The 22,306-nt window shown below is 39.0% G+C and overlaps 1 protein-coding gene across 7 annotated transcripts in view; it reads left to right on the plus strand.

Moving 5' to 3' along the window:
• ATG13 (autophagy related 13) overlaps positions 1–22,306 on the plus strand; it is a 46,071-nt gene that overhangs the window by 3,611 nt on the left and 20,154 nt on the right. For all 7 annotated transcript variants that reach the window (XM_043481462.1, XM_043481465.1, XM_043481466.1 and 4 more), the window contains 3 exons: positions 19,998–20,079; positions 21,052–21,132; positions 21,516–21,635. In XM_043481462.1, coding sequence (XP_043337397.1) covers positions 20,011–20,079; positions 21,052–21,132; positions 21,516–21,635 — 270 coding nt within the window. In that variant the 5' untranslated portion in view covers positions 19,998–20,010. The remainder of the gene's footprint in view (positions 1–19,997; positions 20,080–21,051; positions 21,133–21,515; positions 21,636–22,306) is intronic.

The following is a 22,306-nucleotide window of genomic DNA, read 5'->3' on the forward strand; positions in this document are numbered from 1 at the left end:
ACTGATGAACCTGTTTGCAGGGCAGAAAGAGAGGCTTAGACATCGAGAACAGACTTATGAATACAGTGAGAGGAGGACCCGGATGAATTGAGAGAGTAGTGTTGAAATATAGGCATTACCATGTGTAAAATAGATAGATAATGGAAAGTTGCTGCATAACACAGACAGCTTAGCCTGGTGCTCTGTGATGACCTGAGAGGTGGGATGGAGTGGGAGGTGCCTGGTGCTCTGTGATGACCTCAGAGGTGGGATGGAGTGGGAGGTGCCTGGTGCTCTGTGATGACCTGAGAGGTGGGATGGAGTGGGAGGTGCCTGGTGCTCTGTGATAACCTGAGGGGTGGGATGGAGTGGGAGGTGCCTGGTGCTCTGTGATGACCTGAGGGGTGGGATGGAGTGGGAGGTGCCTGGTGCTCTGTGATGACCTGAAGGGTGGGATGGAGTGGGAGGTGGGAGGGGGAGGTTCAAGAGGGAAGGGACATGTGTATACCTATGGCTGATTCATGTTGTTTTATGGCAGAAACCAACACAGCATTGTAAAGCAATTATTCTCCAATTAAAAATAAATTGTCCTCCAATTATAAATAAATAACATTTAAAAGTATTATGTAAATTAAAAAAAGGAATTTATAGAAGTTATAACCCAGTATTCTTGTTTTGGAAAATACTGCTTTCATTTTCGACTTTTGATTCATACAAATATAAAAGAAAGTAAGTTAAAAATCATATTATACCTTTCAGGCTTAAGGTTTGTCCCCACCCTCACATTCCTTCTGTATTGCCCACAGCTATTAGGTCATTAGAAGATATTATATTGAGAAATACTTGTAGAGGTTTAGAAGTCTTGTTTTAAGTATGAGCTTAAGGGGGTTTTTATCCTTTAATCTATTTCTGTTGGATTTTTCAAAAAATCAAATATTGGCCTTATTTATTCTTTAGACTAGTTTTTAAATTGTTCATAATTAATCAGACACAGCTTTTATCTTTATTCCCACCTCCTATTTTCTGTTGGTTTATTTTACTCTGGTTTCTTAAATTGAATACTTATTTGAGGCTTTTGTTTTTTTAGTTATAAATGCATTTAAGGCTGTAAATTTTCTTCTGACTTCTCATTTGTTGTCATGTATTCTTCATTTTGTTAATTTCTGGATCATTTGTAACTGGTTTTTATTTCAATATTTATTATAAAAATGTTTCTAATGTATACATAGTTAACTTTTTATTATGTTTCTAGTTTGCTTGGAAAGAAAATTTTTTAGATGGTCAAGAACATGATCAACTTATGGTGTCCCTTGAACTGAGATCCCTCATGCCACACCGAGCGGCCTAAAAAAAATTTTTTTAATAAAATCAAAACAAAAACTCTATGTTAAAAATTATAAAACATAGAAGTTATTTTTTCAGTGATCAGTGTTAACTTTTCCCAATTTTAAGGGCTAGAGATATTATCTGGGATCATTTTTGTATGGTGTCATGCCAAATTATTCAGCTGTTGCTTTGAAATTATTGGCCTCTTCCTTTCTTTATTGACTGTCTCACCTTAATCCAGTGTTATCACCAACTCTCATCTGGATTATGGAAGTAATTACTGTAGTCAGATTAATGTCCTTAAATTGTTACCTGTAGAAGAATTTCCATTGACTCCCTGCTGATATACTGTTAGTCTCTTTTGCCCACTTTTATGTCTCCCTACTAATCTGGACTGATTGTACTTACCTAATTTATTTTACTTTATCTCTTTACATGAAAATTCTCAGCTATATAGTTCCTAATTTGCTTCTCCCCTTTTCTTTTTCCTCTTCCCTCTGGCATTCCAGTTACACATATGTTAGACCTTTCCCTGTGTCCTCAGTATCTCAGATAACCTCACGTATCATTTTGTACCTACTGTCATGATATAACTAAACACCTTAAATAGTGCCCTTTCACACTCAAAAGTATCCCCAAAGTTAGTGGTTACTCCGTATCTCTCATACAGTTTTCCGTATCTCCCATCCTTTTGTCTCTCTATGCTTTGTTCTGGATATTTTCTTTCAGTCTATAGTTCCTTTCAGTATATCTGTCTTCTGCTGATCTGATTTGCTATTAGACTCAACCATTGAGTTCTTAAATTAGCGTTTTATTTTTTAGTTCTAGAATTTCTGTTTGGTTCTTTTTATAGATTTTTGTTCTCTATCCAGATTCTCAATTTTGTCCTTCATTTAATTGAACATACTGCATAGTAATTTTGAGGTCTGTGTTGGTAGCAGTTAATGTTTCTAATGTCTTTTGGATTTTGATCATTCGTGTTTGTCTCCGTGAGTGCCTAATTCACTTTAACATTTGCCAGAAATTGTATATGAAAAATTATAGAGATAATTTGTGGGCTAGGATAACATAATTTTCTTTTAGCAAGAAATTGCCTTTGCTTTTGTCAGAGGCTAAGGGCCCACCTTATTCAACACTGTTGAAGCTGAATGATGTTTGAAATTTTTCACACACAAGTGAACTACAGCTATAAGCAACTATTATCAATGATGCTCACAAATATAATGTTAATAGTAAATGAAATAAATCAGACAAAACCATTTATATGAAATTTTAAAACAGGTAAAGCCAATCTGGTGACTGAGTAAGAACAGTGGCTTCTGTTGGGAGGTGAGTGCCTAAAAGGAGACACTCGGCGAGTCTTGGGTGCTGATGCTGTACCTTATCTGTGAGCCAGTTGCACTGGTGGGATTGGCTTGTGGAAATTTATCAGGTTGCAATCTAATGATATGTACACTTCACTGGGTGTATATTTTCAATTAAAAAGCTTACTTTAGTGAAAAAACTTTCATAATAAAACTTAAAAAAATTAGCTTGAAGTCATACTAATTAAAACTACATTGGTTTTCTGAGAGAACTACTATCCACTGTTTTTGGAAATTAAAAAAAAAAGTTAACAAATACAGCAACAGTCTTTTTATCTGGGTTATTTATTATGGGTTAAAAGGGAAAAGAGTAACAAGGAAATACAAGAGAATCATATGTTAACACAAAAACTTGCCAATGAGTGTTCTTAGCAGTATTATTCACAATAGCTGAAAGGGGGAGGCAACTTAAATGTCCATCACTTGATGAGTCAGTTAGCACAATGTAATCTGTCCATTCCGTGGAATATTATTCAGCCATAAAAAGGAATGATGTACTGACACATGCACCAATATAGAGCGAACCTTGAGAATATGCTAAGTGAAGGAAGCAGGTCACATTTTCTTTATGAGAAAATTCCAGAATAAGCAAGTCCATAGATATAAAGTATACTAGTAGGTTGCCAAGGAGAATGAGAAGGGGAATGACAGATAACAGATGTGGGATTCTTTTCAGTGTGATAAAAATGTGGGGATGGTTGCACATCCTTGTGAATATACTAAGAAACACTGAACTGTAAACTATAAAACACTGAATTTTATGGTGTGTGAGTTATAACTCAGTTAAGAAAAGCTATATAAAGTGATTTTTTAAAAAATTTTGACCCACCACCTTTCTCAGCATTCTAAATCAGCATGTTTAACAAGTTCACAAATAAGCATATTTTCTCCTAAGGTGCCGAATCTCCTACCTCAGATGTGTAGGCTATTACACTTTCTTGTTCTTTTGAGTTCTTGGTGTTTTATTTCCATGTGTAATCCATAAGTTTTTAAATTCTGAAATCATCTAGCTAAAAGTTGGAGGGAAGGGTTATAAGTGGCCTGGCTGTCAACAATCCAGATCTGTGAAAGCTTCTCTCAAGGGCTCCTTCAAACTTTCTTCTGCCTGTTTCTAGGGGTTTCCGTGGTTCTAGACAAGTTTTTAGGTTAGTTTCTTGGCTTTTTGTTTCCTTACAATTCACATAGGTGATGTAAATTTTGGATCTTATATCTTTGTAGACTTATGGTTTTGAAGTTTTATAGTGACTTCCCTGCCTCTGAACCTTGCCCTGATAGATGGCAAACCTGTTTATTGCTTCTCTAGGGTTCTTCTGGCCTCTGATCAGGGAGCACTTGACTCTGGGGTTTTATGCAGGTTTCTACCTGCTTATAAGCTTGAGATACGATTTCCACCCCCTGCAGTCTTGTTCTCATGTGTTCATTACAAGAACCTGAGCTTGCTCCCCATAGGCCTCAGCTCCCTGTCATCAGTTTTCCCTTGTATTTATGGCGTTAACTCACCTTTCCTCTGGAACCTGGAATTTTTCAATCTTTCTAGTTTAGCTATGTATCAAGACCTTTTTTATTTTCATATTTTATCTGCATTTGTATGTGCTTGTAGTGGCAGGTGGTGGGGGCAACTGATAACATCAGTTCAGTCCATATTGCTGTCAGACCTCCTCCTCAGAGATTTCAAGCTCATGTCTGTCATGGTGCAGTGCATTAAACTCTTTGTCTCATTTACTCTCAAGGCAAGGATATCCTGTGACGGGATCTTAGAAGTACAGCTAGAGCAGTCATTCCGATGTTTGAAAACTTGTATTTGCAATAGATGTACAAGGAGATAGAAAACTTCTATGCTGGGTGAAAGTTAGTTACGATCTTTACCCTACTATAGCCCATTTGATGAGAATGAATTTTGTTTCTGAATTTAAATTTTTTTTAAAAAATGAAAGAAATACAGAAAAATTGTGAAAATATAACAGTGAGCGTTCATATACTCTACAGCTTGGTTCACATATGGTTCTCTCTTGGCCACACTGCTTTACTTTTCTCTGTCAGTATCACACAGTGTATAACAGAGTAATACACAATTTCTTTTTTTTCCTGGACTCTTGAGAAAAGTTACTTGTATCTCTTTAGAATAAGAACATGACCAAAGTATAATTGTATCAAATTCAAGAAATTTAATATTGATGCAATGCCTTTAGTAGTGTATAGTCAGTATTGAAATGTTGCCAAATAGTTTTCATACTGTCCATTATAGCAAGTTTAAAAAAAAAGTCCGGGATCAAGCATTGCATTTAGTTGTCATACCTCTTCTATTGCCTTTATTCTATAACAGTTCTTCAGACTTTTTCTCACATTAAGATTGACATTTTTGAAGGGTAAAAGCCCCTTATTATGTAAAAGTTCCTGTCTTGCAATATAAGCTCATCTGATTGCTTCCTTGTGGTTAGATTTGGATTATACAATTGACTAGAAAAGCGCCGTGTCAGGTCATTTTCACTATATCACATCAAGAGAATGTAATGTCAGTTTTTCGGTTGTTGGTATATTTCTCTGATTACTTTATTAAGATTGTGTTCACTGATGACTCTGAAATTAGTAATCATTCGCAGGAAGACTGTTAATATACCATTTGCCGACAGACACACTTTCAAGCCATGAATTTATCATCCGCTGGTGATTTGCTTGAACCAGTTAGTCCTGCAGTGGTTGCAAAATAGGTGCTTTTTCTAATAACTTTTATTTCTTATACATTTACTACTTGGCAGTTTACAGCAAAGAAGTATTTTTTTTTTCTGCCCCCATTTATCATATAATTGCCTTTGAAACCAGTGTTGGAGAAAATACGAAAATTCTTGGTATATAAGAATGACTATGGCAAGAAAAGATTATCTCTGCTCTTCCACTGTTAGTGGAAGAAGCAAATGTAAAATTGTCAGTTTTAATTTCAGTGTTCCCCAGATTTACATACTGCATGATAAACATGAGTTTAAAAACACTTGATGGTACAGAGTGTTATTTAAATACTTATCAATCTTGAAAATGTTTGTGCTAAGCGTTTGTCAGCCAAAAAAAATTTTTTTTAGTTAAAGGAAAAGTATCCTGTTATCTCTGTAATAGTTTTGAAGTTAATATTTTGTAGAGTATTGTGAATAGAAATAGGCATTAAAGAAATGTGAAAGCAATATTGATAATATGCCAGGAGATGTTACTCAAAATAATGGCATTTGCTTAATAACATTCATCCTTAAATCAAGGAAACTTTAACTCTTTAATGTTAGAGTAGTTCAATATATAAATATGCTTTAAAAAAAAAAAAGCTCAAGTTGTCTAAGAGAATTAGAAAATAAGCTACAGGGGCTTCCCTGGTGGTCCAGTGGTTAAGAATCCATTTACCAATGCAGGGGACACAGGTTTGATCCCTGGTCCAGGAAGATCCCACGTGTCGCGAAGCAGCTAGGCCCCTAAGCCGCAACTACTGAGCCTGCTCTCTAGAGCTCACGAGCCACAACTGCTGAAGCCCTCACGCCCAGAGCTCGCGCTCTGCAGTAAGGGAAGTCATCACAATGAGAAGCCTGTACACCGAAATGAAGAGTAGCCCTGCTCACTGCAACTGGAAAAAGCCCGTGTGCAAAAACTAAGACCCAGGACAGTCAAAAAATCTAATAAATAAATAAATCTTTTTTAAAAAGAAGAAGCTACAGACTGGGAGAAAATATTTGCAAATGACATATCTTTTAAGATAACAATGAGTTGCCATCTCACACCTATTAGAATGGCCAAAATCCAAGAACACTGACAGCACCAAATGCTGGAGAGATCATGGAGCAACAGGAATTCTCTCATTGCTGGTTGGAAAGCAAAATGGTTTAGCCACTTTGGAAGACCATTTGATGCATTCTTACAGAATAAACATACTCTTACCATATTATCCAACAGTTGCATGCCCATTCATCACTGAAAGGAGTTGAAAACTTGTTTTCAGCAGGAGACTGAGGGCTTCTTTGGAGAAATACCCTCAGAGGGAAAATATACTGTAACAATCTTTCTGTTTATAGGTCCCTCAACTAGAGTCATGGGTCTTGACTGTATTAGGACTCCCCACTCCTATCACGTTGTGATTCCTTCTTTCTATCTTTAGTTGTGGAAGATCTTTTCTGGTAGGTTCTGGTCTTTTTCCTCAATAATTATTCTATAAATAATTGTAATTTTGGTGCTTGTGAGAGGAGGTGAGCTCAGAGTCTTCCTGTTCCAGTACCTTAGGACCTCCCAAAGGCCAGTTTTCTGACATTAGGGGGGAAGGGTTTAGAGTGGGCTCTAACTGCTTCTCCTGGGACTTTGAATCTTGTTTTCAGCCCCATCTGCCACCCTACTTTAGGAGCTATCTGGTAACTAATTCCTTAGCCTTTCTCAGGTTATTTGGTTCAGATGAGCTTTCTTTGCTTAGGGTTTCTCCTGCTGCTGGCTTGGATATCAGCTATGCTTGGCTTATTCAGTTATCTGTTTGTCCTACTTTGCTGGACTTTGATGCTGTTATCTCTTTAAGTTCCTCACTCTTTGTTTTTTAGAAATGAGTAGAACAAAATAGAAACATCGAAACGTTTATCCTTAACCAGTCCGTTTGCCTCTCCCCAGTATTTTGTTGACATCTTTCATTGTTATTTCCTCTTCTTGCTTTATAGCTTTTGTATTTCTGTACTTTGAATTCAGGATTGGTAAAATAATGAGATGAATGGTTTCTATCTGTTTATTTAAAAGATTTATTATTTATAAAACATTTATTTAAAATGCTAAAATTAGCATTTCAATGTGAACATAAGTAAAAGATCTGGAAAACCTGTCTAGCCAGATAAGTGTGCTTAGCTGATTATATTATTTGCAGTTAAGGCATGTTGTAGAATCTCTGTCTAGTATTTGGATGTTGGTACTTATCTACATCCATTGCGTAACAGTGGGAAACTTTATTTATTTAATGGCATCTTTGTGTGTGCATTAAAATATAAGTCACCTAAAATTTACCGTCTTAACCATTAGTGATTGTGCAGTTCAGCAGTGTTAAATATGTGCACACAGTTGTTCATCCTTCTCTACTCTACATCCTTATAACGTTTCATCTTGTGACGCAAAGTTGACCTACTACACAGTAACTCCCCATTCTGTCTTATCTCCAGCTCCTGGAAACCACCATTATACTTTCTGTCTCTGCAGTTTTGACTTTTAAGTACTTCATGTAAGTGGAATCTTGCAATATTTGTCTTTTTGTGACTGACTTATTTCACTTAGCATGGTGTCCTCAAGGTTCATCCATGTTGTAGCATGGTCAAATTTTCCTTCCTTTTTATGGCAGGCTAATATTTCATTGTATGTATATACCACATTTTGCTTATCCATTATATTTTCAGATAATTATTTAAAGACTTTAGTATTGTACAAACACTATGGGAAGCTGACAGACTTACTGGTTATAGCAAACTTCTGTTAATGAAATGAAAATGATGTATAGAGAATGTTGCTAAATTGAAATTGAAATTGTTAATCAAGGTCCAGTAAATAGTTTTTGTTATTTGTTGAATGTATTAAGCCTTAATTAAATGAGGTATTTGCAAGTCTGGGAAAATAGGTGTTGATGAAGCTTGAAGGGACAGCAGTATTTGTAGGAGTTTTATGATTCATAAATATACTTTTGACCTAATTAACCCATTTCAGGAAAGGTGACACCTGATAAATTTAATCAAATATATTATATGGGTGGGAACCACATAGAACTTCTTGTAAATATCCAAAATTATACATAGTAACTGGGTCATGTCCCTAAGGTGAAAAAAATTTAACAAAGAAGGTATTAAGTAACTCCAATGAATTTACCCTTTCAGCATATTAACAAGAAAGGGAAAAGAAATTTGAATGTTTACAGAGGAGTTTGCTACATAATTGAGAGACTAGACTGTTAAGAGGCAAAATGACCTTGACTTAAACTGAGTGGTAACCTGAAAGCCCTCCCCTTCTTGGCTCACAGTCTTGTCATGGCATGGGGACTTGTGTAACTCAATGAAGCTATGAGCCATGCCATACAAAGCCAACACTCAAGACAGACGAGTTGTAGTGAAGGGGTCTGACAAAATGTGGTCCACTGGATGAGGAAATGGCAACCCACTCCACTCCAGTATCTTTGCCTTGAGAACCCCATTAACATTATGAAAAGGCACAAAGATATGACACTGGAAGATGAGCCCCCTAGGTCGGAAGGTGTCCAGTATGCTACTTGGGAAGAGTGGAGGGCAATTGCTTAAAGCTCTAGTAAGAATGAAGTGGCTGGGCCAAAGCAGAAACGTCGCTCAGTCATGGGTGTGTCTGGTAGTGAAAGTAAAGTCCGATGCTGTGAAGAACAGTATTGCATAGGAACCTGGAATGTTAGGTCCATGAATCAAGGTAAATTGGACATAGTCAAGCAGGAGATGGCAAGACGGAACATCAACATCTTAGGAATCAGTGAACTAAAATGGATGACAATGCGTAAATTTAATTTAGATGACCATTATATCTACTATTGTGGGCCATAATTCCTTAAAAGAAGTGGAGTAGCCCTCACAGTCAACAAGAGTCCAAAATATGGTACTTGCGGTACTTGGGTACACCCTGAAAAACTACAGAATGATCTTGGTTCATTTCCAAAGGAAACCATTCAACATCATAGTAACCCAGGTCTGTGCCCCAACCACTGATGACAAAGAAGTTGAAATTGACCAGTTCTATGAAGACCTGCAAGACCTTCTAGAACTAACACCAAAAAAAGATGGCCTTTTCATCATAGGGAATTGAAATGCAGAAGTAGGAAGTCAGGAGATACCTGGAGTAACTGGCAAGTTTGGCCTTGGAGTACAAAATAAAGCAGGGTAAAGGCTAACAGTTTTGTCAAGAGAACACGGTGGTCAAAGGAAACACCCTTTCAACAACCGAAGAGATGATTCTACACTTGGACATCACCAGATGGTCAATACCAAAATCAGATTGATTATGTTCTTTACAGATGAAGAGGGAAAAGCTCTATACCGTCAAGAAAAGCAATGCTGTGAGCTGATTGTGGCTCAGATCATGAGTTCCTTATTGCAAAATTCAGGCTTAAATTGAAGAAAGTAGGGAAAACCATTAGGCCATTCAGGTATGATCAAAGTCAACCCCTATGATTATACAGTGGAGGTGATGAATAAATTCAAAGGATTAGATCTGGTAGACAGAGTGCCTAAGAACTGTGGACAGGGGTTCATAATATTATACAGGAGGCAGTGACCAAAACCATCCCAAAGAAAAAGAAATGCAAGGAGGCAAAGTGGTTGTCTGAGGAGGCTTTACAGATATTAGGTTGGTACCAAAGTAAATACAGTTTTGGACCATGAATTTTAAATCCTTATAACTAGGCTCAAACACATACTTATTAATCAAAATAGGAACCATTCAGTCAGCACATTTTTGCCAATGAGAATAAGTTTGTTCATTTCCATAGCATAAAAATCTGTGCTTTAGGATTTGACGAGCTCTTGGAAAGCATTTTCTTTCTTTTTTTATTTAATTTATTTTTTCATTTATTTTTATTAGTTGGAGGCTAATTACTTTACAATATTGTAGTGGTTTTTGCCATACATTGACATGAATCAGCCATGGATTTACATGTGTTCCCCATCCTGATCACCCCTCCCACCCGCCCCCCCATCCCATCCCTTTGGGTCTTCCCAGTGCACCAGCCCTGAGCACTTGTCTCATACATTCAACCTGGGCTGGCAATCTGTTTCACACTTGATAATATACATGTTTCAATGCTATTCTCTCAGATCATCCCACCTTCGCCTTCTCCCACAGAGTTCAAAAGTCTGTTCTATACATCTGTGTCTCTTTTTCTGTCCTGGATATAGGGTTATCATAACCAACTTTTTAAATTCCATATATATGAGTTAGTATACTGTATTGGTGTTTCTGGCTTATATCTTTCTGGCTTACTTTGCTCTGTATAATGGGCTCCAGTTTCATCCATCTCATTAGAACTGATTCAAATGGTTTCTTTTTAATGGCTGAGTAATATTCCATTGTGTATATGTACCATAGCTTTCTTATCCATTCATCTGCTGATGGGCATCTAGGTTACTTCCATGTCCTGGCTATTATAAACAGTGCTGCGATGAACATTGGAGTACATGTATCTCTTTCAGATCTGGTTTGGGAAAGTATTTTCTACCTCCTGCTGGTTATGGAAGTATTTTCCCTGCAAAAAGTTGTTGAGATACTTGAAGAAGCGGTAATCAGTTGGCAAGAGGTCAAGTGAATATGGCAGATGAGGTAAAACTTCATAGCCCAATTCACTCAACTTTTGAAGTCTTGGTTAGCGACATGCTGTTGGGTGTTGTCTTGCAGAAGAATAGGGCCCATTCTGTTGACCAATAGTGGGTGCAGGTAATGCAGTTTTTGGTGCATCTCATTGATTTGCTGAACATACATCTCAGATGTAATGGTTTTGCTGAGATTCAGAAAGCTGTAGTGGATCAGACGGACAGCAGACAACCAAACACTGACCATGACTTTTTTTGGTGCAAGTTTGGCCTTGGAAAGTGCTTTGGAGCTTATCAGTCCATCAACTGATCTGATCATCGCTGGTTGCTGTATAAAATCCACTTTTTGTCACACGTCAGAATCTGATCAAGAAATTGTTTGTTGTTGCATAGAATAAGAGAAGACGACACTTCAAAACAACAATTTTTTTTTATTTTCAGTCAACTCATGAGGCACCACCTATCAACCTTTTTCACCTTTCCAGTTTGCTTCAAATGCCGAATGAGTATAGAATGGTCAGTGTTGAGTTCTTCAGCAACTTGTCGTGCAGTTGTCAGAGGATCAGCTGCAATGACTGTCCTCAGTTGGTCGTCAACTTCCAGTGGCCAGCCACTACACTCCTCATCTTCAAGGGTCTCATCTCCTTTGCAAAACTTCTTGAACCACCACTGCACTGTATGTCCCGTAGCAGTTCCTGGGCCAAATGCGTTGTTGATGTTGTGAGTTGTCTCTCTCGCTTTACTACCCATTTTTAACTCCAATAAAAAAGTCACTCAAATTTGCTTTTTGTCTATAACATCATTTCTATAATCTAAAATAAACGTAAACAGCAAGTAATGTCATTAGCAAAAACACATAAAGCAAGAAATGTGCATTATAATAATGTGTAACATAGCCACCTTTATTTAAAAATGTATTCCAGTATCAAATGGCAAAGTTCAACAACGCAAAACCAAAATTACTTTTGCACCAACCTAATAGGAAAAAAGAACCAGAAGACAAGGGAGAAAGGAAAAGATATAACCAACTGAATGCTGAGTTCCAGAGAATAGTAAGGAGAGATAAGATGGCCTTCTTCAATGAACAATGCAAAGAAATAGAGGAAAACAATAGAATGGAAAAGACTAGAGATCTCTTCAAGAAAATTGAAGATATCAAGGGAAGATTTCCTGCAAGGATGGTCATGATAAAGAACATTAATGGTATGGACCTAACAGAAGCAGAAGAAGTTAAGAGATGGCAAGAATGCACAGAGGAACTATACAAAAAAGATCTTAATGACCTGGGTAACCATGATAGTGTAGTCACTCACCTAGAGCTGGACATCCTGGAGCATGAAGTCAGTGGGCCTTAGGAAGGATTACTACAAACAAAGCTAGTGGAGGTGATGGAATTCCAGCTGAGCTACTTAAAATCATAAAAGATGATGCTGTTAAAGAGCTGCCTTCAGTATGTTAGCAAATTTGAAAAATTCACCAGTGGCCACAGGACCGGAAAAGGTCAGTTTTCATTCCAGTCCCAAAGATGGGCAATGCCAAAGAATATTCAGACTACTATGCAGTTGCACTCATTTCACATGCTTGTAAGGTTATGCTCAAAATCCTTCAAGCTATGTTTCAGTTCACTTCAGTTGTGTCTGGCTCTTTGCAGCCCCATGGACTGCAGCATGCCAGTCTTCCCTGTCCATCACCAACTCCCAGAGCTTGCTCAAACACATGTGCATCGAGTTGATGATGCCATCCAACCATCTCATCCTCTGTCATCCCCTTCTCCTCCTGCCTTCAGTCTTTCCCAGCATCAGGGTCTTTTTCCAGTGAGTCAGTTCTTTGCATCAGGTGGCCAAAGCTTCATCATCAGTCCTTCCAATGAATATTCAGGGTTGATTTCCTTTAGGATTGACTGGTTGTTCTCCTTGCAGTCAAGAGATTCTCAAGAGTCTTCTCCAACACCACAGTTCAAAAGCATCAATTCTTTGGCGCTCAGCTTTGTTTATAGTCCAACTCTCACATCCATACATGACCACTGGAAAAACCAAAGCTTTGACTAGACGGACCTTTGTCAGCAAAGTAATGTCTCTGCTTTTTAACATGCTGTCTAGGTTGGTCATAGCTTTTCTTCGAGGAGTAAACGTCTTTTAATTCCATGGCTGCAGTCATTATCTGCAGTGATTTTGGAGCCCAAGAAGAAAAAGTCTGTCACTGTTTCCATTGTTTCCCCATCTATTTGCCATGAAGTGATGGGACCAGATGCCATGATCTTCATTTTTTCAATGTTGAGTTTTAAGCCAGGTTTTTCATTCTCCTCTTTCACTTTCATCAAGAGGCTCTTCAGTTCCTCTTCGCTTTCTGCCGTAAGGATGGTGTCGTCTGCATATCTGAGGTTGTTGCTATTTCTCCCGGCAATCTTGATTCCAGCTTGTGCTTCTTCCAGCCCAGCATTTTGCACAGTGTGCTATGCATATAAGTTAAATAAGCAGGGTGACAATATACAGCCTTGACGTACTCCTTTCCCAATTTTGAACCAGTCCGTTGTTCCATGTCCATTTCTAACTGTTGCTTCTTGACCTGCATACAGATTTCTCAGGTTTTGGCAATAGGTGAACTGAGAACTTTCAGGTGTTTAAGTTGGGTTTAGAAAAGTCAGAGGAACCAGAGATCAAATTGCCAGTATTCATTGGATCATGGAGAAAGCAAGGGAATTCTTTAAAATCCATAAAAAGATGGGAATACCAGACCACCTTACCTGTCTCCTGAGAAATCTGTAAACAGGTTAAGAAGCAACAGTTGGAACTGGACATGGACCAACAGACTGGTTCAAACTTGGGAAAGAAGTATGACGAGGCCGTATATTTTCACCCTGCTTGTTTAACTTCCGTGCAGTATACGTTGTGTGAAATGCTGGTCTGGATGGATCACAAGCTGAAATCAAGATTGCTAGGAGAAATATCAGCAACCTCAGATATGCACATATCACTCTAATGGCAGAAAGTAAAGAGGAACTAAGGAGCCTCTGGGTAAGGATGAAAGAGGAGAGTGAAGAAGCTGGCTTGAAACTCAACATTAAAAAACTAAGGTCATGGCATCTAGTCCCATCACTTCATGGCAAATAGAAAGGGGAAAAGTGGAAAGAGAAAGTGAAAAAGTGGAAACCCTGACAGATTTCCTTTTCTTGGGCTCCACAATAACTGTGGACAGTGACTACAGTCATGAAATTAAAAGACACTTGCTCCTTGGAAGGAAAACTATGACAAACCTAGGTACGGTATTAAAAAGCAGAAATATCACTTTACTGACAAAGGTCCATATAGTCAGAGCTATGTTTTTTCCATTAGTCATGTATGGATGTGAGAGTTGGACCATAAAGAAGGTTGAGTGCTGAAGAATTGATGCTTTTGAATTGTGGTTATGGAGAAGACTCTAGAGAGTCCCTTGGACTACAAGAAGATCAAACCAGTCAATCCTAAAGGAAATCAACCCTGAGTATTCATTGGAAGGACTGATGCTGAAGCTCCAATACCTTAGCCAGCTGTTTTGAAGAACCAGCTCATTGGGAAAAGACCCTGATGCTGGGAAGGATTGAAAGCCAAAGGAGAAGGGGCAGCAGTGGATGAGGTGGTGGGAGGGCACCTCTGAGTCAATGGACATGAGTGAGCTAACTCCGGGAGATGGTGGAGGACAGGGAAGCCTTTTGTGCTGCAGCCCATGGGATTGCAAAGAGCAACAACAGACCTAAAAGCCCTACTGTGGCTTAGTCCTCTAGAAGCCGATATATTTTCTTAGGCTTCCCAGGTGGCACTCGCGGTAAAGAACCCTCCTGCCAGTGCAGGAGACTAAGAGAGACAGGTTTGATCTCTGGGTCGGGAACATCCCCTGGAGAAGGGCATGGCAACCCACTCCAATATTCTTTCCTGGAGAATCCCATGGACAGAGGAGCCTTGCGGGCTATCATCCATAGAGTCACAAAGAGTCAGACAAGACTGAAGCGATTTAGCAGCATATTTTTCTTAAAACCTGTCCCATCAGGGGTCTTAATGTAGATAGTCATTTTGGCAATTATAACATGTTGGTAACAATGACTAATATGGGTACTTGTCTGTAAAGAAAAGAAAGTCAAAAAAAGAGAAAGAAAGAGAAAAGTCAAATACGTGCCTTGTCGGCCAAGAAGACGACCCTCTCCAGTCTCTTGGTGTAGAATTCCAACATGCCCCCAAGGTGGTGAAAGCTATATGAAGCTAATTGTGGATTGATAGAATTTTAGTTTCCCCAAAATGGTCTCCTTTTAAGAAAGGCGACATGTCAATCACTTGATGCTTCCTTTCTATCTATTTAGCAGTTTTATTTCTCAATTAATAAATTGCATAAATTGCATTTATGTATATAAACTGTCTCCTGTAACTGCTGCTGCTGCTCCTGCTACTGCTGCTAAGTCGCCTCAGTCGTGTCCAACTCTGTGCAACCCCATAGACGGCAGCCCACCAGGCTCCCCAGTCCCTGGGATTCTCCAGACAAGATCACTGGAGTGGGTTGCCATTTCCTTCTCCAGTGCCTGAAAGTGAAAAGTGAAAGAAGTCGCTCAGTCGTGTTCGACTCTTAGTGACCCCATGGACTGCAGCCCACCAGGCTCCTCCGTAAATGGGATTTTCCAGGCAAGAGTATTGGAGTGAGGTGCCATTGCCTTCCCTCTCCTGTAACTGAAGTCCCCCCAAACCTTGACTGAACTAATAAAATTAGTTTCTTTTGAGCATGTACATCCAAGCACTAGACCCTGGGCCAGGGTCATCCTTTATTTGCTAGTTTCAGTGTCCAATATCTTTCCTGAAAGTGCCAACAGACTTCCAATTACCTTTTCAAAAATCACTTCCCTGTTTTCCCTATTGATTTTGCATGTGGAATATTAAAGGTCAGACTGAGGAATTTAGCCAAAATTCTGGCACATAGGAGCAATATGACAACACAGTGCTGTACTAGTCTAACCGTTAAGTGGTTACCTGAGGTTTGCCATATAATCTAGAGGGTTGGGGAAGAAACTTTTCCTGTACCCTCTTAGGTTCAGTAGTTCAGTGTGTGCAAATTAAACTAACAAACGAGATTAGCAAGAGAAAAGATAAGAGTTTATTAAAGCCTGCACAATTTATACCAGAGGAGTGCTCAATGATGAATAGTTCAAAGAAGTGGTAAAAATTTGGAATTTCTATGCCTAACTTAGTAGAAGAAAGAGGGGGGAATAGGCTTTTATGGGAAGAGGAAACAAGTTTCTTAAGGAAACATGAATGTTTAGGAGAACAAATGGGAGATAAGAAAGTTGGTGATAATATTTGCTTCTGTGGATGCAAATGGTCTTTTATCTTTTTCATGACCATGAAACTCCCCCAGATGGGGGATTTATATTAGGTTTACTCTTGGTCTCTCTCCTGGGAGTAGACGCCAACCTGAAATGAGAATTTATGGCAGTCCTCATTTCTTAGAAGTTTCTGCTTTTAGTCAGATAAGGGAAGCGCTGAAAAGGTTTTCTACATCTGTTGAATCTCAAATGTCTTTAGCTTAAAATAATCTTTATGCCAAAGTAGCATATTTTAGAATGGCATAGCCTGATCCTCTTCAAAGGTAAAGTGAGATCTGGTGTCTCTTCCAGATAAGAAATGAGGCTTGAATTAAGGTGGTTATCTATGGAAATGAAAATGCCGCAAATATAAAGGCTTTTATATAAGCAAAAGTTTGAAGGATTTGGTAATTGGTTAGCATAGTAAAGGGCAGGGAAAAAAGTTCAACTGTGGATCTCTCTTTAATGTTTGTACCAAATTTCCCTTTATAATCCTGGGAGCACTCAAAGAAGGAATTTTCTAAGAGCAAAGCAAAGGTAAGCCACCTATTACGTGTATATTGTAGAGGATGAATTAACATCCTTGGTATCCTCGGCCTAAGGAGACAATAAGTGCTGGTGTCTTTCTCTCTGTGGAGACAACCCGCCCCCCTACCCCCCTCCACTTCGGGGCCAATAACTAATTGTAGTTATTGGATAATCCTTCTGGTGCTTCCAGTGGTACAAAAAGTCGAAAGAGTCATGCCATTATGGTGTTCCCATCGGTAGATTCTCTGATGGTAGGAACACTTCCCCACTTCAGGGGCCGCACAGTCCTCCAGCACTATTGTTACCTCAGGTCTATGGCTGGGTTGCTTCAGGGCCTTGAGCTGTTTAAAGCTTTAAAAGGTCTTTTTATTTTTACTTTAATATTTGTTTAAGTGGGCAAGAGGCTTGAATTAGCACTTTGTAAAAGAGGAGGCTATCCAAATATCTAACAAAATGACATGAAATAACATGAAATAACGAAATAACATGAAAAAAGTGCCAGTAGCGGAAAGGCCGTCATCATTTAAGCATTAAGTTAATGCCTTTAAAAAGGCATTTAATTTAATCATCAGTCATTCAGTGCAGATTAAATGAGATACCACCACACTCCTACCAGGATGGCTAAAATGAAAGAACCAGCAGCTCCAAGTGGTGCTGTGGCTGTGGATCTGCAGGAGCCCCGGTGTGTTTGTGGTGGTGATGTAAACTGGTACAGACCCTGGAAAACCATTTGGCAGTAATTGTCAAAGCTAAACACAGGCAGACCTTGGATGTATTGTGGGATGGTTCCGGATCACTGTGATAAAGTGAATTACATGAAATTTTTTGGTTTCCCTGTGCGTATAAAAGTTGTGTTTAAACTATAAACTATTAAGAGTAAAATAGCATTATGTCTTTAAAACACAACATGCAGGAACTTCCCTGGCAGCCCAGTGATCCCAGTGCAGGGGCACGGGTTAATCCCTGGTTGGGGAACTAAGATCCCACATGCCCCACAGTATAGCCTTAGAAAAACAACAACAACAAATGTACAAAACTTCATTTAAGAATACTTCAGGGCTTCCCTGGTGTCTCCCTTGTAAAGAATATACGTGCAAGTGCAGGAGACATGTTCAATCCCTGATCCGGGAAGATCCCACAGGCTGCAGAGCAGCTAAGCCCATGCACTACAGCTGTTGAGCCTGTGCCCTAGAGCCCGGGAGCTGCAACTCCTGAGCCCACGTGCTGCAACTACTGGAGCCTCCACGCCCCAGAGCCTGTCCTCCACAACGAGAGAAGCCCTCACACCACAACTGGAGGGTAGCCCCCACTTTGCTGCAACTAGAGAAAAGCCCACACGGCAACAAAGACCCAGCATAGCCAAAAAAAAAAAGAGTATTGCTAAAAAATGCTAACCATCACCTGAGCCTTCAGTGAATTGTAATCTTTTTGGTGGTGGAAGGTTTGAAATATTTCAAGAATTACTAAAATATGACACCAAGACACAAAATGGCGCTGATAGACTCGTTCAACACAAGGTTGACACAAACCTTCAATTTGTTTAAAAAAGGGGGAAGCAGTATCTGTGAAGCACAGTAAAGTGAGGTGCAATTAAACAAGGTATTCCTGCTGATCCAAAATCAGTGCTCCTGGCTTTACATCTGATACCAGTGAGGGTTTTTATTCACCAAAAATCTCATGTAAGAGTATAATAGCTGAAAGCAGGAAACAACCCAAATGCTCATCAACAGTAGAATTTATAGATTGTGGTATATTCATAAAATGGAGTGCTACATAGCAATGAAAAAGAATGAACTGCTACATGCGGCATTCTAAATGAATCTTACTGAATATAGGAAGCTACACAACAGGAGAGTTCATACTATTTGATTCCATTTATTTATAAGAAATTCAAAACAGACAAAGCTAATCTATGGTGATAGAGGTTAGAATAATGGTTACTTCTCGGTGGGTTTATTGACCAAGGGGACACAAAGGAGCCTCTGGCTTATAGGAAATGTTCTATAACTCTATCTGGGTTGTCATTGTATGAGTGTTTACATATAAAATATTTATTGAGCTGTACACTAAAGATTTGTGCATTTAACCGCGTGTAAGTTCACACCTCAATAAAGAATAGTGTTGTTTTAAACTTGTATTTAGGATTTCCTGCTTCAACTCTATCCTTTTCTTAAAACTAGCTTTCCCTCTCACTTTCTTTTTTGTTAACTGAAACCCACTTAAACTTCTTGCACTCAGTCCTTGAATCCTGTCAGCTCTTCCTTTAAAACACCTCCCATCCATATTTCCAAATCATGTCTCTATTGGACTTTTAGCCCTGACCACAAGCCTGAATTATTGCCAAGGACCTAATTGATTTCCTTGCTTTCCGTACTCAGAACTATTCTGCAGTGTGCCAACAGTGCTCTTTCTAAAGCACCGTTTGGATTGTGCTGCTTCCTCTTCTCAAAAGCCTTGAGGGTGCTCCCCTTTCTGGCGTCAGTCTCTAGCACTGGATTTGAGACGCTTGTGCTCTGGCCCAAACCAGCCATACCCAATCGCTGGAAAATTGGAGTACTTAATAGTTCCAAGCCCATTTTTCCCCTGTGGCTTATATTCCTTTGTTCATGCTCTTCTCTCCCCTAAATGCTTTCTTCTTATCAGCCCCTTCTCAACCCACCCCCACCCTACTCCGGCCCAAAGTTAAATTGATTTAGTGGTCTTTTGAAGGAATGTTGGGCTTCCCAGGTGGCGCTAGTGATAAGGAACCTGCCTGCCAATGCAGGAGACCTAAGAGAAATGGGTTTGATCCCTGGATTGGTTGAAGGGATGTTAATTTATTTTATGTTTTAATAAAGTTTTCACCTCATTAAAACTTAGTCTTCCATATGCTGGGTAATAAAACTTTTTTAATGAATAAGTTTAAAAGCTCAAAGTTTCATATGCAGGTAAAATGGCTTGTCTCATCTTTTTTCTGGGTCTGTAGATTTAGCTCTTTGTGTGGAGTTTATTTTCCTCAAAAGATAGTATCTTCTGTTTTTCATGTTGGTGTCTTTAGTGGAGGGGAGGGGAGGTTTTACCTCCTACAAGACTATTCATACAGCTAGTAGACAATGCCATCTCTGTATGCTTTGTTGTAGCAATCCCTTTTAAAACACAGTCACATTATTCAACACTTTTTTTTTTCTGTTTTAGATTCCCATAGGCAATGGAAACTGATCTTAATTCCCAGGACAGAAAGGACCTGGACAAGTTCATTAAGTTTTTTGCCCTCAAGGTAATATATCCATTCTCTTGAGCCTAGAACTGTTAGAAATAACTTCCATGCCTCTCCCTTTTTGGAAATACAGCATAACAGCTTGCAGCTTGCCCATTTTAAGGGATACTTCTGTCTGTTGTAAACCAAACTGTGAAATTTGGGGGCGGTACTGGGGGTGTAACTAAAAAGCTTCCAATTTTCCAAAGCTACTTGTTAAAAAAAAAATAACATTTTTTTTTTGCAAGCCTGTTTGCAGAAATGTCAAACTTGTTATGCCAGGTTATTGGCACAGTATGTTCCCTTGGGGTGAGAACAAAGATGGGACTAGAATGGACAGCAGTTCGGGCATCTTTCCCTAAGCATCAACTAACTGCCTCTGAAGTGTCTCACTTTTCACTTGTTGTCCCCTTCTGTGTAAATGAAAAATTAAAACTTGGATTTTGAGTGCTTTAGAAGGCATATTTTCCTAAATCTAAAAATCATTTCCACCTCTATCTCTCCTTCCTCTCAACCATTGCTATGTAAGAACAAGCCATGCAGTAGATTCTGGTTGTAAAATTAGCCGGAAGACTTTTGCCATATGGGCCAAGTCATATGCATAATTGTGGCTCCCTTGGTTTAAATCTCCTATGATTACATAAGTGTATGGCAGTGCATATTTAAACCTACGACTGGACTTGTTTCTTTATGAAAGTCAGAGCCGCCATGTAGCTCTCCTTCTGCCATGTGAGTGTGTTATAGATTACAGGCCTCAAACTGTGGTTTCTCTTAATTGGTTGACACTAGGTCCTCAGGAATATTTACAGTATTATTTTTGTGCCATGTTTTTTCTGTTCTTGATGGTTTTAAATCTTATCCTTTCCTGAAGTATAGTTATGGTCATTGGCATCTTTTTAACCCTGCACTGAGAGAGTTTTCATCCTGATTAGGAGCCAAGTCAGTTTGTTGAAACTTTTCATCTTTGATTTTTTGTTTGTTTGGTCTTTGTAGACTGTCCAAGTGATTGTCCAGGCTCGACTGGGAGAGAAGATCTGCACTCGCTCATCTTCTTCCCCGACGGGCTCAGACTGGGTAAAGTTCCTGTTCTCTGCTGGGGGGTATACTATGGTGTTTGTCACAGGGAATCATGGTAGTAATAAATAATAATATTTCTAGCATTACTAAGTCATAACATTAAAATGCCTAATTCTGTTTGATCCATTCTCTTGCAAAGTATGTTCTTCATTGAATGTTAGTCCTGGATGTTTTTTGGTTTTCCTCTGTGATGAGTGAAAACTTATCAACCTGAGTTTTGGGGCCTTGGTACAAGACATCTCTTAAGGGGAAAGGAGAAGTGAATGACTGTCCTTAATCAGTCAAGGGCAAGGCCTATGTTATTCAGCATCCAGTCTTACTATTTTGATTCCATAATGTTCCTTGCGAGTGTTTAACACAAAGTTCTTCTTGTATTCTAGTTCAATTTAGCGATCAAAGACATCCCAGAGGTTACACATGAGGCAAAGAAGGCCCTGGCAGGGCAGCTGCCTGCTGTTGGGAGGTCCATGTGTGTGGAGATCTCACTCAAGACTTCCGAGGTAAGGTTATGGCCAGGATAGGGTCTTAACTCAGCACCCAAAGCACTTTACCCTTTGGTTCCAACTCAGCCTTGTTCCTGCGCTTTCCCTCTCTGATTGTCTCATGGCTCTCCAGGGAGGTCATGGTTTTTGTACTTATTCTTCCAACCACTTGAAGTAGACTCTTCACTCTCCTCTTCATATATCATCTGTAAGTGATGTGTTTCTACTTATCCTTCAACACTCGTATGCTCTAAAAGATCTCCCTTTCTAGCCCCTCTCGAGACTTCCCGTGTGCTTTGTTTATATTTGTTTCTTAGAGTATAACTTGCTGGAATGTGATTTTTTTTTTAATGTGTTTTTCCACCTTTTTCCATGATGCAGATATATTTTTGTGTATGTTTATTAATCTGTTTCCACTACAGGATTGTGAGGCTGCATGGAATAATAAAAGGCTAATGGAGTTTGGAGCTATACAGACCCAAATTCAGAGCCTAGCTGAGCAACTCTGGCCAAATTACTTAGCCCCTTCTCTTCCACCACCACACTTCACAGTCTTGTGGGGCTATACTTCTTCATTTAATTCTTATTTGTAAAGTACATAAATAAAATATGGTAGGCAATTATTACATGTTCCTGTTGATACTTTACACTTTTATTCTTGAGGTCAGCAGCTATGCCACATCTTGTTT

This window comes from Cervus canadensis, chromosome 11, assembly GCF_019320065.1.
Source record: "Cervus canadensis isolate Bull #8, Minnesota chromosome 11, ASM1932006v1, whole genome shotgun sequence".
NCBI classification, from domain to species: Eukaryota; Metazoa; Chordata; class Mammalia; order Artiodactyla; family Cervidae; genus Cervus; species Cervus canadensis.